The sequence below is a fragment of the Macrosteles quadrilineatus genome, unplaced genomic scaffold (genome assembly GCF_028750875.1).
Source record: "Macrosteles quadrilineatus isolate MER2022 unplaced genomic scaffold, UCM_ALF_1.0 Scaffold_4__1_contigs__length_99947679, whole genome shotgun sequence".
Lineage (NCBI taxonomy): Eukaryota > Metazoa > Arthropoda > Insecta > Hemiptera > Cicadellidae > Macrosteles > Macrosteles quadrilineatus.
In genome coordinates this window covers 25,051,975-25,069,039 of record NW_026542597.1, presented here as the reverse complement: position 1 = coordinate 25,069,039, position 17,065 = coordinate 25,051,975, and the positions used below count along the sequence as shown (strand labels likewise).

The window sequence follows — 17,065 nt, the reverse complement described above, 5'->3', positions numbered from 1 at the left end:
CATTTGCCAATATCGCATTCCAAACTCAATCATTACGTAAAAAAACATCGTCAACGAGTCATTTAAATAGCAACTAAAACAAATACAATACTTACATACATCTTACATCCGAAATAACATGTATATGCATTACACAATACACATTACAACATCAATCATTCAAACACATTCCCAACTCAATCATTAGCTAAAAACATTAAAAAAACAAGCAATTAAAACTCACGTTCAACAACCGCGACTAAACCATCTTTACAGATACCAAAATATTTGTTCGCAGTCTGGACGACTCATGTTCAGGTAGTCCACAGCATTTTTGAGGTGTTCGCAGTCTGGACGATTTTACCCTTGTTCGCAATCTGGACTGTTCGCAATTAGGACACAACCTCCCATTTTTGACACGTTTCTGTTTTCAAACATCAGACTAGTAAGTAAAACGAAAAGGTGGGCCTATTGAGAGGATTACGTGCCGGAAGCGACCGTGCCAGAAGCGACCCAGCTAAAATCGTGCCAGAAGCGACCCTGGTAGTAGCGTGAGTGCCACTAGCGACCCATTGTTTGATAAAGGGTTTTACAATGTTTTGTTGAAATCGGTGTTAATGGCTTATAAACAAATCCTATTCTTGTTATAGTAATATAATACCACCTGGAAAAGCCCAATGTTCGCCTAAAGAGCTGTTTTAGCATCTCTAGTTACCAGCTGCTAGCATAGACTCGAGTTATGTGTGGTAACTTAATAAAACATTTTTTCTTAATTTTTATCATTTTATAAAAGCCAAATATAATCAATTAACTTATCTTTTCTTTAGTTTCAATTTATTAAATATGTAAATATGAGATGGTGGATGTGTGTTTGTATAGGTCAAAAGATCTAAATAAAACTTCACATGGAGGTAGTTTCTAAAATATAATCAAAATAATGTTTATTTCAGTAAGTAAAATACTATGTTACAATACTTTGTCAGTACATATTTTATAATTATGCCATAGTTATGTAATAATATACTGACATAGTCATTAAATATGAAATCCCCCTCACATAGGCTACTGTCCGTGCGTGAGAAATTTCCTCTATCAGTAAATAAATATTCTAAACTAAAAAAAATAGATATTTATAAAACACTAGCTGGTCCGACAGACGTCGTCCTGTCCTAATGTGGTTTTATGTCAAATGCTTGTTCATTTTCAAAATTCAAAAAGCAGAAACCATTCGGGTCGTCAAACTTTGGATTTTTGCTACTAGCCTGTTTGGAGATAGTGGCTTCTTGGAGTTTAATGAAGTTGACGTGTTAACAATTATTGTTAACATATTATGTTTGGATTAGGATTTGAAATATATAGTTGGACTCTTTCTTCAACGTCCTGCCTGTTGTAAAGCGTAGGCCTAATTACAACAGCTTGTTTTCATTTGACTATTTTATTTCATTTCATTACGTTTAAAATGGCCCTCCGATGTTTATAAATGATTCAATCCCATTCCCCAAATTTAATGCACATTAGATAAGTAATTGTATTTCCAAAACATATTTCGAAACTAAAATTAAATACTGAAATTGATCTTTAGGAAATTCATATTTCAGTTCAGAAAACACAGCCAATCAAATAGGGACTTTCTTAATAAAAAATCAACAGTCTGGCAACAAAGTTTTTTTTTATTTGTGTAACAGTAACAGTTGGAATAAAAAAAAAAACAAGATTTGTATAAAGATGAATTAAGAGCAATAAACTGTTTGGTGATATAGCCTATGACAGATAATCAATAACAATGCAATGGAGTTATTGACCTACACATTTTATCTAACGGTGCAAAAATAGAAAAACAATAAAAATAGACTATATAGTTTAAATCATTAAATAAAAAAAATATTTACAAATATACAAATCGTACATTTACCACAACATACTAGCAGGTGCAAAAGAAAAAATATTTGTGACATAACCGGGATTATAGACATAACAAAAGCCACAATTTTTATAAGCGTTTTAATTTGTTGGGAGTTTTTTTTATCTAAATCATCAGCTGTATAGATAACTTCGTCATTATAAATATATAGAGTTTTTCTACAATAAATTCCTACCCTTTTCTTGCCTCATATTATTATTTTTGAGTTAGTAGAGTCTTAGTCATTTTTCGTGAGCAGGTCAACAACATCAGGGGTTGTAAGCTGCCATACTATTACTAGAAACCTCAAAATCTTCTTAATTTAGTTGTGCTAGAATACTCTTTTCCATTTAGGGAATAAGCTGTTACTGTAGGTCTCATTGAAAGACCTAGACCAGGGACCTATTTTATTTTTCGTTTTGATGCCCCGTGAGAGCAAAAACACCATTCGTATAAAATATATGTAATTTGTAATTTAAGTAATTTGGTTATAATTCATTTCCATTCTAGCTCCTGAGCTGTAATATTTAATGTGATAAAAAGGTTTACATACCTTATAATCCGACAAACAGCTCAAATAGTAGGTTGTTTACATGTTTCGGCTTGTATCCACCATTGTAAAAACATTGCAGTTGGAAAAAAATACTTATCATTGTTTACAAATGTCCATAAACTTTCACACACACATACACGAACGAATAAAAAAATAAATAGGCCTATTACAATAAATGCACCTGGAGACTACAAACTGTTATAGTTTGCTTATTTTATTTATGGATATGTGTTGTTAAATGTATACTCGTATGAATTATACGATACAATTTACATAAAAAAACTATTATTTCTTCCCCAAATGGGAATAAATTTAGTCTGCAGGACTGCTGCGCAAGAGTACTTTGTTATGTATTTAATGTGACAGCAAATCGTTTTAATGGTTTTATAGTGAAATTCTGTTTAGTTTTGGCGTTAATTCATACTCGCCTCCCGCTCCAAATTCTTGGGTCGCTAGCGGCACGGGTCGCTCCTGGCACGGTCGCTTCTGGCACGACACCATTGTGATCAGCGGTGCCAATCTGTCGTATACTGTTACGACTGATTGGCACCTCTGCGGCCGCCGTCAGCTTGTCACCACGACAGATTGGCACCACTCATTTCTCGAGGTTCCAATCTGTCGTGTACTGTTACGACTGATTGGCACCTCTGGGGCAGCCGTCAGCTTGGCACCACGACAGATTGGCACCACCCCTTTCTCCAGGTTCCAATCTGTCGTGTACTGTTACGACTGATTGGCACCTCTAGGAGCGGTGCCAATCTGTCGCGGTGCCAATCTGACGCGGTGCCAATTAGACGCGTACCCGTAGTATTTGAGCAAATGTAACTAATTGCAGTAATCTAAGCTAATTAATAATCTATGTTTCAATATTTTTTGTATCTATCGAGACCACTACTGTCAATTAACTTACTAATAGACCTTCTAACTACTAGTGTGTTTAGTAAATTAGTGTATAAAAATAGGATAGGCTATATCATTACTTTATCTCCAGACAAATTTTAGTTTAACTAGTACAGGTACACGTAACGTAAAGAATCCCTATTTACAAAATCATAAAAATTCTGCACCAATATCGTTTCACATAAAAATTTATAGACAGTGTGATTCAGAAAAAAATCAATGAAGAACTATTTCTTTGTGTACAATAAAGAAACAATATACTACAATTCATTACTGGTACAACATGAAGCAAATTTAGTTATTCAGTTAACTACGATTTAGGTATTTTCTCATGCTTGATAAAGAATTGTTATTTCAGGGAGAGCTGATTTTTTATATAAATGGAGTGTCATATGGTGTAGCGGCAGAATATGTCCCTCCGAACGTGTTTGCTGTTGTCGATGTTTATGGAGAGATTGCTCAAGTTACCGTTACCAGTGGAATGAGACCTCGTAAGTTTGTATCTAGTTTAACCACAGTAAAATATTACTAAGCCTTAGTGGTTAAGGTTCTTAATGTAGGCCTACTGTTCTTCCATAAATAGGCCATTGATTTCACAAACGCTACATTGAGTTTTTAAACTAGTACTAAATAGATGTTTTGTAGACTAAATTATATTTATAAAAGCATGTACAAATAAATTTAAATTATATCAATCAAAATTAAACTATCGAATTTCTTATTTCCAACAATGACCGACTGTCCGAAAAATCAATTATTTGACACCCCCCCAATCCAGTTTTTTTAAAATAACCGCCTCTCTCCCGCAATTCTCCTAATCTATGTAGCGATTATAATTTTTTACTCCTCCCATTACTCTCTCATTTACATTATTTCCCAAATCTAACCTAACCTAACTCACAGTGGAGATGGAGGACGAGGCAGTTCTGACGAGCTTGGTCGCCAACTTGGATGTGGAGATGAGCGTACCAGAAGACCTGTCACTGGAGCCTGCAGAGAGGCTACACTTCCACTCTCGCACAGGGTCCCTGGTCAAGCTGTCTTTTAATGCCAGGACAGCCGAGCGACTGCGGCCGCTGGACGAGTTCAACAACGGAGTTGTCATGACACATCGGCCATTACAAGACGAACAGCTGTTTGAGGTGAAACTTTGTCATAATGCTTATTCTAATACGTCATACATTAGGGAGTCCCAATATACATAGCTAACTTACCAGAAAAGAGATCCAGACAGTAGAAAACACACAAAGTTGACAACATTACTAGGCCTAATTTCATATTTCATGTTTTGGTGTATGGATTAAGGATTATGGATTACCTACTGTTGCCTTCAGATAAATTTTGAAGCATCCTTTTTGACAAACCGCGAGATACAGGTCCATAATATTAAGTGGACAAGGAAGAACTTATTTGGTATTGATTTTGTGTTAGGTAACTAAGTTATAAAAAATCACTTGTCTGTTGGTATGCATTAATTTTACAGTACTAGGCTATATTTAAATTGGTTTTGCTCTCAGATCCGCATAGACAGATTGGTGGAGAAGTGGTCAGGCAGTATAGAAGTAGGGGTCACAGCACACAATCCGAACAGCCTTGACTTTCCTGCCACTATGACCAACATGCGAACAGGTAGGCCCAAGAACGGGAAGCTTATTTGAGTTCCCCCTCTACTTCATATATCAGCTAATAAGGTTATGGCTTTTTTATCAAAGTTAGAGTGAATTGGATGGGATGGAAGCCCCTCAAACCGCTTAAAGTTTGTGAATAGAGTTGTGTATTAAATATGAAATATACAAAATGCTTTCAGTATTAGCCTAGTACCATTCAAAGAAGGTCTCCCCAAAAAGATGCAACTTTGCTTCTGAAATTTAATTTTACTTCAGGAGATTGAAGTTTTAAGTTGTAGTAATGTTTAGTGATTGTAACATTACTGAAATCGAGTTGCGCTCAACTCAACGCCAAGAGAGGCTCATACTTCCGCAGTCAATAGTGGTGGAAATATCCAGTAAATGTGGCTGGATCACTAATCCATTTATTTGAATTTTAATGACAGTTGGTTGCTGACTAGAATAGGCTTTGTAAGACTATATACTCAAGAATTTGAATTAATGTGCGAACTTTAAATTCAATTTTGCTTGAACTGTTCAAGCAATAAGCTTGAAACTCAGTAGTTTCACTCATTGAAACTAACATGCTCTGTTAATTAAGTCTGTTTGATAACCTGGTTGAAACATGATGTAGTGAAAGATTTTGAACAAACTTGCAAAGTAATATGAGCGTTAAAGGTGTTGCATTTTGAAAATCTCGTATTATTATGGAATAGGATATTGCTTAAATAGGTACTGAAAATACCCACTTAAAAACAAATCACAGTAAAACTCCAATCAAATCAACTCCGATTCTCCGATTTGCTCATTATCTGAATTACTTACAAAAAAATTCCACCAAAATGACGTACGATACCGACACTTCACACAGCGACAACAACTTTCCCCGCTGAATGCTGGGATTACACCGAGGCAATGTTAGTGAGGGGAACGCATTGGTACATTTATAGTAGGCCGCGTGTAGTTCTAGTACTCAGGTACTATAAAGTAGCCCGCAGCAAACGTGTTAAAGAAGGCAAAAGCCATGGTAGTAGCAAAATCCAGAACATTTTCCTTGGTCAAGTAGACATCATCATCGTCTCCTGCGGTCAGGAAACATCATCATTGTGTTCGGTGATTGCAGCAAAATGTTGAATAACTCCTGCAGTGGCGTGGACGTAATTTCAAACGGTTTTTTTGTGATCTAGACATAGGCTGCATTATCATCGTCTCCTGTCGTCACAGACAATTGAAAAATTCACCTCTTCTAAACAATTTGTACACTCAAGAACTGTATGAAATGCCTCCAATGGTATTTTCAATAAAACTTCAACTTCAATAAAATTCTAATTATCCACATTTTTAACTATCCTAATGTGGGACGGTCACAGTTGATTCGGATAATCAAAGTTCTACTTTACTTCAAACAGTTTAATGACAATTGACAATTCAATATGATTTGATTTCAGGCACCATAATGATGTCAGGATGTGGAATCTTAACCAATGGAAAAGGCACAAGAAGAGAATATGGTGAATTTAATCTTGATGAACTCCGGGTAAGCTTAGTTTGTTCTCAAAAAGTTACTAATTGAAAAAAAAATACCTATTGATAAATTTTCATCTAACCAATTTTTTATTAAAAAGTTGTTTAAATTATTTAAAAAAATAAACCTGTTCACCTATATTTGCACTGTAACTATTACATAAAAAAAAATTATCAGGGTGAAATGCCATCCAAAATAATTTATTTCCTCAGTAGAAAACAAACTTGAATCCTGTTAAAAATGTTATCTGGATACAATATAGCGAGATGAGGCATACATTCACCATAATTAAACCAGGAATGTGTCGATTCGCGTTACCGATTGTTGATACCACCCATACTTGCATGTTGGTATCAATGGAGAATCAATCGGCAAAAGTCAATACCCGTACGCCCGTACAATCGGAAAATGACCGCAACTGACACAATCGATTTTTTAGGTATCGGTATCTGTATTGAGAATTGAAAAATTTTGGTATCGACACATCACTAATTTAAACAATTTGTATTCTTCAATTGTCAATATTGCATATTATTCTTTACTAGGTGAACCCGTGCGAATTTGCACGAATAATAAATTAGGATATTATAGCAACGTCAATAGACGTCGTTGTATTGACGTTGGTCTTGAGCTCGATCGTTGGCTATATGCATTCTAAGTTCTTTTGCTGTTCATTAGGAGTATTTTGCAGGACGGAACTAATCATGCTGAAAACTTGCGCGTATGGATTAAAATCAACCAAATGTTGAGTCAAAATGTGCATGAGTTCAGTGCTGCAAGAACCATTAGCTTTGTTTAGCATTCTTCCTTGAACAGCGGGTTTGACGTCCGTAGATATAAATTTAGGCATATGTGGGATTCTCCCTTTCTGACGGTTAAAAGGTGCCAATTGAGTGATAAAATGTGCACCTTATTCATGAAAGGCCCTCCACCACCGTTCTTCAATTTTAGCTCGAGTGCTGACCATTGCGAGCGCAGAGTTGTACGATCTAATGTTCTCTTTGTAGTTTCTGCTCAAATGATTTGCTCCATTAAGTAGGCTCTGGATATAATAGATTTCTTGGTTAGTGGTAGATTCACTTTTCTTTTATGGCAGCAGAATAAAATCCTTCACCTCGTCCTCTTTGTTCTTCTTTAAAATGTAGCGCACCACATTTCTGACATTTTAATGTCATCTCGCCAAGTGAATGCTGCTGAATTCTTGTATTTGTCAGTGTAATTTTGTAAGTACACGTTGCCACTAACTGTTCCAGCTCCTCGTCTGGGCTCCTTACGATTTGCATTGCAGGCCCTATGTTGACTACCGTGTCCGACCGGCAATATTTCTTTGTCGTCGGGTCCTTGACATGTTTCAACGAAAATATAATGTAAAACTTTTCTCCCGTCGTGTCCTATATAGGTAACATTCCTTTGCCGGGTTTCTAATTATTTAAACATGCAAACTGTTTACATTTCAAAACCAAACAAAACAGCTGGGATTTAATTTTTGTTTAACTAATGTAATGACATCTGTTTCAAAATATAATAACATTCAAATCAATCACAATGTTATCCTTATGGAAGGAACTGTGACGTTCCAAATCGCTCCTGCTAGCTTCAGTGGAGAAGGGGGGTTCAGTGAGGGCAGATAGTCACAAAAAAAAAAACAAAATTCTTTTAAACCAAAAATTAGAAATACAAATTTATTATCTGCCTCACCTCTTCGCAAAAGTTGCAAAAATCCTCAAAGTGTGAGATGAGGGTCTTCAGGTAGAAATTCAGGTTAACTTGCTCTAATTAAATCCCAGGGCTGAGTGAGGGTCAAGTAGAGGCTCCTTAGACCGTTGGACTCTATGCCGGTTGCAGCAGGCTCAGCCATCACGTGACCTAGTCATTACTCACGTAGGCCATGCTGACCACTAACTTGGAATTTCCTTAGTGCCTTCAATCTGGCAAGGCAAAATGCAACACAGCCATGCTGAACAATTGGTATCGGCTGGTTAGGAGCGCGCATCCCTACCAAGAAATTATGTCAAGGTGATCAGTCTTGACTCCGATCAGTATAATTGTTGCAAAATGTTGCACACACTCCCCCGCCAGAAGAAAATTGCCTCAATTTTCTCTTCGTTTAGTGGTATGGTTTGAGGTCCGACACATGCCATGATCCTAAGGGGTTGCCCTTTAAGTCTTTAAGGTCATAGACAACTGGTGACACTCTCTTGTGGATGAGATAGGGTCCAGTGTATCTGGGAGCGAGCTTTGCTGAAAAGTGAGCTGCAGCATTAGATATGGGAAAGTTTCTCTTTAGAACCAAGGATCCTTCCTTGAAGACTACCTCTCTTCTTCGTAGATTATACCTTTCTGCTTGTTTCTCATGAGCCTTCCGAAGCTTTCCATTAACATCTTTGTAGATATTCTTCAGTTCCTTCCACCTATCTCCATACGCAGAAGAGTCTTCTACTTGGGGAGCTTCTTCCGATGAGTTGGTTGGATCCGCATCTTCATTGATAGCGATCAACTCTCGTCCAAAGTTGAGGTATGCAGGACTGTAGCTGGTGGCTTCATGTTTTGCCGACCTGAGAGCAAATCCGTATTTAGCTATGTTACGGTCCCAGTGGCGGTGATTCTCTCCAATGTAAGCCCTAAGCATGGGTCCTAAAGTTTTGTTAACCCGTTCGGTCGGATTGGCTTGAGCATGCCTCCTTGCATTGTACAAGAGCTTTATATTATAACTCCTGGCTAGTTCTTGGACTTGCTTTCCTCTAAACTCTGACCCATTGTCACAGATTATGTAGGAAGGGACTCCGAAAAGCATGAACACGTCATCCTCCAGTTTCTTGGCAATGGCGCTCGCAGTAATCTCCCTCAAGGGAAACAACAAAGGAAATTTGGTAAATGTACACATCACCACGAATAAGTACTTGTGGCCCGCAGAAGATCTTGGAAGCGGTCCGAGGACGTCAGCACTAATCATCTCAAAGGGCTTAGCAACCCCACGATAAGACCCCATGAAGCCAGAAGGCCTCTGCTGATCATATTTTACTTGCTGACAGATCTTACAATGATTAACATATCGAGCGATGTCTTGCTTCATCTTGGGCCAGTAGTAGTTTTCTTGAATTCTTGCATATGTCTTGTTGATGCCCAGGTGTCCGGCAGTAGGCTCATCGTGATACTGTAACAAAATTCCTCCTCTATCGTCCTTAGCCACTACCTTCTTCCATCCTTCCTTGTCATCCTCAATGGGTTTCTTGGTAGAAATAAGTTTCCAGAGTTTTCCATTCTGAACTTTCCAACAGGGATAGTCATTAGGCTTCTCTTGTACTTCTCGGCACATTTTCAAGTACCACTTGTCACGTCGGCTCTCCTCTTCATCTCCTTCAGCTAACTCCTCTTGGGGTTCTTGATCCTCTGATTCCAGGTGATTCTGATTTTCAGGCTGGTGATCCACAGCATAGACTTGGGTCTTCCCTTCTTCTTCTTCGAATAATGTAGTCCTAGAGAGAAGGTCAGGCACTACATGTTCCTTCCCCTTGCGGTGCACAAGGTCGAAACTATACGGCTGCAACCGCAGCGCCCAACGAGCAAGTCTCCCCTGAGGGTCTCTCAGATTGTGAAGCCACAATAAGCTGTAGTGGTCAGTAATGATTGTGAAGTGTGTTCCTTCCACATAGGGCCGAAACTTCTCAACTGCCCAGATCACTGCGAGGCATTCCCGCTCTGTAGCAGAGTACTTTTGTTCTGCCTTTGTCAGTGTTCGGCTTGCATAGGCAATTACATTTTCTCCCAGCGGCTCATTAGTAATTTGGTCCTTAAGCTCACTCTGTTGACTTAGCACAGCACCAAGTCCCACTCCTGAGGCGTCACAAGAAATAGAGAAAGGTTTAGAAAAGTCCGGACATGTCAGAATTGGGGCTTTTACTAAGCAGCTTCTGATGTCCTCAAATGCTTGTTGTGCCTCATCTCCCCATTCAAACTTTTGCTTCTTCTTGAGCAGATTGGTCAGCGGGTACATTCGTGTGGCAAAGTCGGGTATAAAGCGCCTGTACCAGGACGCTGTTCCACAGAACTGCCTGACTGCCTTTTGATTCTTCGGAACCGGAATATTAATGATGGCTTCCACTTTTCCAGGGTCAACTCTTAATCCTGCCCGATCCACAATGTACCCAAGATAATGGAGCTCTGGTCTACAAAAGTTGCACTTGTCAGCATTAACTGTCAATTTGGCTGCTTTTAGGCGTTCAGCTATCTTCCCCAATACCTGTAGGTGGTGCTTAAAAGACGATGTGACAACAACAATATCATCCAAGTACACGAATACGTTTGGCTCTAGATCTGCTCCTATCACCGAATCTATGAATCGCTGCCATGTCGCCGGAGCGTTATGTAAGCCAAAAGGCATAGTAATAAATTCATAGAGCCCTCTGCCAGGGACAGTGAAAGCCGTTTTGTCTCTACTTTCTGGTGCCAATGGGATCTGCCAATAGGCAGACTTGATATCAATAGATGACAGGTACTGCGCATCTCTCAAGCGATCCAAAATTGTCGTGACAAATGGGAGGGGGTATGCATCACGTTTAGTTACTGAATTCAATTTCCTATAGTTTACGCAAAAGCGTTTCGTACCATCCGGCTTGTCGATGAGAACAATCGGTGAGGACCATCCACTTTTCGAGGGTTGGACAACTCCAAGTTTCAACATTTTGTCTAGCTCATCATAGACTTCTTGGAGGCGGGCTGGTGACATAGGGTAATATCTTTGTTTTATTGGTGTAGCATCACCAGTGTCTATTAAATGTTCCACCAGGTTAGTCCGTCCGAGAGTAGTATCTTCATTCTTAAAATTCTTCTCAATGAAATCTCCTAACTCCTCCTTTTCTTCCTCACTGAGATACTCCTCAGATTTTATACCACTTGAAATGTTGATTGCGGCCACACCTGCTTTCGGTCTTGAAAATTCCCACGAAGTATTTGACATGTCGGTAACTATCTGCATTGAATTCCAGAAATCAATACCTAAGATCAAGCTATGCTGCAATGATGGCACAATCATTACTGGGATATTTTTTGTTCTATCTTCCAGGGTAATTGGCACTATCATTTGGCCTGTGATTGAATGTTTCTGAGCATCAGCGGTCTCCATCCAGCGATTTTCTAGCTTCTGCATTTTGGCCGGTACTTTTTTAATCCACTGAAGTCCATCCTTCCCAAGTATAGTGTGGGATGCTCCCGAGTCCAACAAAGCCCTAACCTTTTTCCCAAAAATCCTAACATCTAAGTATGGACGCCTATCATTTACTTTAAACTGAAGTAGGAAATCGATTTTGTTGAGTTCAGGTTTTAGTTTTTGAAGGGAGTCAACATGATCTGGCGAGCTGACCCCCTGCCTTACTCGTTTTTTGGCGAGCATTTTATACATTTAGTCTTTATCACATCCTGTTGACCACAGCCGTAACAAAACCTTTTACGAGGCTCCTCACAATCAACATGACGATGGCCAACAACACCACAATTCCAACATTTAGTGTTTGCATTGGGGACCTTAGGAGGTCTAGAGGGTTGTAACGCTGCTACCTTTGAGGGCGAGAATGTCTTTCGCTTGTGGTATTGAGCGCAAGCTAAGTCAGGCTCCAATGGAGAGGAATTTCCTGAAACAGACCTAGGCAACAAAGATCTCAGTCGGCCTGCCTCCGCTTTTCGACCCATGAACCGAAGTTCTTCAATGCTGTTTATGTCAAACATAGCGAGTCTATCCTGGAGCTGAGGATTAAGATTATTAAATATCTGCTTTAACTTCACCTGTTCCGGTACATTCTCCGATAGTCTAGAGTATAGGCCCTCCATCGCTGCGATAAACATGTCAATTTGTTCTTGGTCACCTTGCATTCGGGTAAATATTTCATGATGGAGTCGGAACTCATAATCAGGAGCCTGAAAAACAGTTCTCATCTCAGTACATAAAGCCCTCCAGGAGCTTATCCTGCCTACTGTCGACCGATACCATACAAGTGCAGATCCCTCAAACAAATCAACAGCTGATTCAAATAACTCTTGTTCGCTGACTCCACGAGCTCTTCTTAATTCTTCCACTCTCTCCAGGAATGATCCTACACTTTGCTTTGATTCATTGTTATATCTGATGCCCCATTTATACACTGGAACAGCGTTGGTCTTGTGGTATTTTGCGCTTGCATTAAACATTTCCTTGGTAGGCTGGAGATCAGAAGATAGCATTTCCTCCTTCCTTAAATTCAATGGTGGAAGCCCCGGCAGCAAAGTTTCAGATGTACTTGTCTTGACAGGCTGCTCTTGTTGTACAAGGTCCTTTGTAGCATCAACTTTGATTGGTCCATTGTCCTGACCCAAAAATTCATCAACCAATTCAACGTTAGATTTCTCCGCCAAATTTAATTTGGGATCAGACACAGCTTCAGGTACTACTTTCTCCGCAGATGTTTTCTTCTCCTTAAACGACTCCAGCATACTCTTGGTTTTCTCTAGCAGTGTTGTCTTCCCCTGCTCACCATCATCCGCTGAAGCTCCGACAGGAATCCTCTCAATACGTGCATACAAATGTTGCAACCTTGCAGTCAACCGCTGGTATTCATGATCCTTTCCATTGCCCTCATAAGAATCTACTAGTAAACCAATATCTTCAAGTTTTTCAGTGCATTTCTCCAATTCTGACTCAGGGTTCAACTGGTTGACTAAAGACTCCCTCACCGGAACATTAGTTGAGAAACATCGGTTAAGTCGTATTCTAAGGTCGTCCGCAGTACCCACATGGTCAACACCTCTTATCATCAACTCATATGCGACTTCATCCTTCCTAAGGTGGTTAGCTGTCATGTTGAGTGCAAATTCAAAGTTTTAACCAACAGCAGAAAATCTTAGTTATACAAACACCCGCAAAAATAATCCAAAACCTGTTTAAACTACCTCTAGGTCACAGTAAACACAATATATCAACCTCTGGGCAGCCACCAGATAACTTCCTTCAATATCAGAGTATGGCAAACTTCCAAAAATAATCTCTATAATCCTAGCACCAGGTGAGTTGAAGAAGTGCTAAATGCCCCACGTTGTTGAGCGCCATTTGTGACGTTCCAAATCGCTCCTGCTAGCTTCAGTGGAGAAGGGGGGTTCAGTGAGGGCAGATAGTCACAAAAAAAAAAAAAAAAAATTCTTTTAAACCAAAAATTAGAAATACAAATTTATTATCTGCCTCACCTCTTCGCAAAAGTTGCAAAAATCCTCAAAGTGTGAGATGAGGGTCTTCAGGTAGAAATTCAGGTTAACTTGCTCTAATTAAATCCCAGGGCTGAGTGAGGGTCAAGTAGAGGCTCCTTAGACCGTTGGACTCTATGCCGGTTGCAGCAGGCTCAGCCATCACGTGACCTAGTCATTACTCACGTAGGCCATGCTGACCACTAACTTGGAATTTCCTTAGTGCCTTCAATCTGGCAAGGCAAAATGCAACACAGCCATGCTGAACAATTGGTATCGGCTGGTTAGGAGCGCGCATCCCTACCAAGAAATTATGTCAAGGTGATCAGTCTTGACTCCGATCAGTATAATTGTTGTGAGGGCAGCCCACGCCTTTAAAAAGACATATTTCTAAAATCTAAAGCCAGTTTGCACATCTACACACCTAGACGAACATTTTGGTATATAATATGTGGGGTTAAATCTTAAAACAAAAAAGCCTTATTGTTCACAAAGTTTTATGTCGCGTATTAAATATATAGATTACTTTATAGTCAACTAACAACACACTGTTTGGTATAGTATCATGTTATTCTAGGTTGGAGATCGTATTGGGATGATGCGCAAGTCCAACGGCAATCTGCACTTGTATATAAACGGACTAGATCAAGGTGTAGCGGCCACCAAAGTTCCTACATTGGTCTGGGGCGTAGTCGACCTCTACGGGATGACAGTGAAGGTAATAATTTCAAATGTCAACTTTTCAATCTTAGTCAAATAAGATAAACCATAACTGTGTAAATTTTTTAAATAAAAAGAATACGCATGTTGGAAAATGATCAACCTAAGAGGTATTATTTTGCATAATTTCTATTACTACTGATATGATACTTCTGTTGTTAACCATCATGCACCTCATAACCGTAATTACCTTGTAAGCATTTTATCAAATTATTCCAACTTTTAAGTACCGTACTTGAATCATTCTCCAAACTTTTTAATAGAATTTTTTTACCTGTTATAGACATATGCTACTTTACTGTACTTAACTTTGAAATGGCGACCATACGAAAGTAGGGATGAATGTATCGTACTTAGTTTAAATAATGTGCAACAAATGAAAGGAAAAGAGTAAAAATAGATCTGATCTAATGTTTTTATTTCCTAATTGGGGTTTCATAAACCAAGCAGAATTAGGACCAAGTCCTGTCTTCCATTCTGCCTGGCGGGGTACGGCCCTTGATGGAACCATTCCGGCATTTGCCTAAGTGAGGAAAGAAACCGTACAAACTCTCCTCAGAATGGTCGGCCTGATAGTCAGACCTCCCGAATGTGAAATAGCATGATGCTACCTCACTCGGTTGATTAAAATTAATACAAAGATACTTAATACTAGGTTATCCTAACAAACTACCTATAGTATACAATTAATTATACAAGATTATACTTAATATTAGTCCGTTCTTCAATATTTGACTTTTTCTTCTTTTTCTTTTGCTGCACTACAGGTGCTTTGAGTCTTGCTAGAATTCTTCTCCAATAATAGTTTCTACATCGCAATTTCTCCGATTCTGTTCCTCCAGAGTCTTCACTTCCAGTTCATCCTCCATTGTTCAGATTCTCTTCCATGTATTCATCATTCTGCGTTTATGATAATCCCCTTTTGCTTGCTGGATTGTATCTTCTTTTCTTTAATGAAGCATATTTCCATGCAATCTCACATATTTGAGGATCTTCCTTCTTTCAAAGATCCTTGGTATTTGTTGGTCCTTGTAATTCTTTTCTGGATTTCTTCACTGGTTTCATTGTATTCCGTTTTCCATCATGTTTCTCAGTTTTTCCTTTTTACTGGATTAAATTTCAACAAAATATTACTGCTTCTGTTGTATGATAATGGCTGAATAATGTAGAAAATTTGTTTCTATAGAAACTAAACATCCACTGATTGTCATATTACTTTGAGAATACTTCAACTATTTCACTATGATAACTACCTGGAATTCTGAGGGATAAACAGCATTATATCACCTACAAATATGTTAAATTATTAAAAATGAGTTCAAACAAAATTTTTTTAGCAAATTAATTGATCTAATAAAATATGAAAAATAAAAGTAATAGTAATTTAAAATAAATAGGTTTCTGAAATGTATTTTTTATAGCATTTTTTTCTTCATCCTTTCATTGTCAGCAGTATTTGTTTTTACATTTCTAGTAAGGGAATGGTCCAATCTCTGGATTTTTTAATATTTGTTATACAGCATAATAATTAGTAATTTTGTTGGAAAAGGAGTGAGACACATCTCCAATCTCCTGCATGGACTCTAAATATGTTACAAAGTGCAGCAAATTTTTAAACAGGCATTTTTTAAATTAGATATTTGATAGAAATAGACATTCCATCCCTATGTTAAAGTTGCCAGTTTATAAATCAAAATGGAGGTAGGAGAAGTGAGCCAATGATAGATTGTGCTGAAAAATTATCGGTTATGACAAATATTTTGGCTTTTTTTAATTCAGTCAACCTGATTGGAGAACTTATTGTAAGCTTTAGGATTTGTTATGTGCCCTCAACCATCTCAGTAACAAAGAATTCTGACAAAAACAGAGTGTAAGAAACTGCGCAATTTGTGACTATTTAAAAATTTCATAGTTTGTGCTGAACTCTGTTGTCAATCATCTGAAATGTTTTAAGTTTACATTTGTTTACATCAAAACAGATGGCCATGATACAATTTTGTTTACATAGGCCTACATAAAAAAAATGGTTATCTGTTAGTTATTGTGGTTGAAATACTACTAAATAATTACTGTATCTGACTGATTTGCACAAGGCTGGATCACCAAGTGTGTAATTTAACTACTTAAATTGGTCTTAATCCACAAGGTTTTCTATATCCTGCCTCATATTACTGTATTGGGTGGTTTGTGCATATATTATAAGTATGTGTAGTTGCAAAATTCAATTATATATTTGAGCTATTACCCAACCCCTTACTAATCTGCAAGTTTACCATAGCGGAAAATTTATCATTCATTCAGCAACTAACGATTTATGTCTGAAGTTTAATATGAAATTTAATACTTACATTTGTAACTGTTTAATTTGCAGGTGACCATAGTCGATCGAGATGAGAGAGAAGAACACAATCTTATAACCAGGAGGAACACAGCACTGAGAGAACACACTCTTAATGGTGAGTAGTTTTGTTTCATACTGACTGTGCACTCAGTTATAATGTTGAATTTGGTTTCATGATATATAGTGGCCTTATATGATATCTTTTTCATAATATTATTGAAAAAATTATAAGTGATATGATGATCTTCTGAAAATAAACTAATATTTGCTTTGTTACACATATTCCACCTAACCGCAAATTTTTATTTAATCCAAATCCACTATTCCGGCTAAA

General features: G+C 38.0%; 1 protein-coding gene across 1 annotated transcript in view; it reads left to right on the top strand.

Moving 5' to 3' along the window:
* Positions 1-17,065, top strand: part of LOC128991563 (neuralized-like protein 4) — a 46,114-nt gene that overhangs the window by 11,948 nt on the left and 17,101 nt on the right. Inside the window, exons 4-9 of the mRNA XM_054414557.1 lie at positions 3,691-3,823; positions 4,236-4,474; positions 4,850-4,961; positions 6,388-6,476; positions 14,248-14,388; positions 16,762-16,846. Of these exons, the coding sequence (XP_054270532.1) occupies positions 3,691-3,823; positions 4,236-4,474; positions 4,850-4,961; positions 6,388-6,476; positions 14,248-14,388; positions 16,762-16,846 (799 nt within the window). The remainder of the gene's footprint in view (positions 1-3,690; positions 3,824-4,235; positions 4,475-4,849; positions 4,962-6,387; positions 6,477-14,247; positions 14,389-16,761; positions 16,847-17,065) is intronic.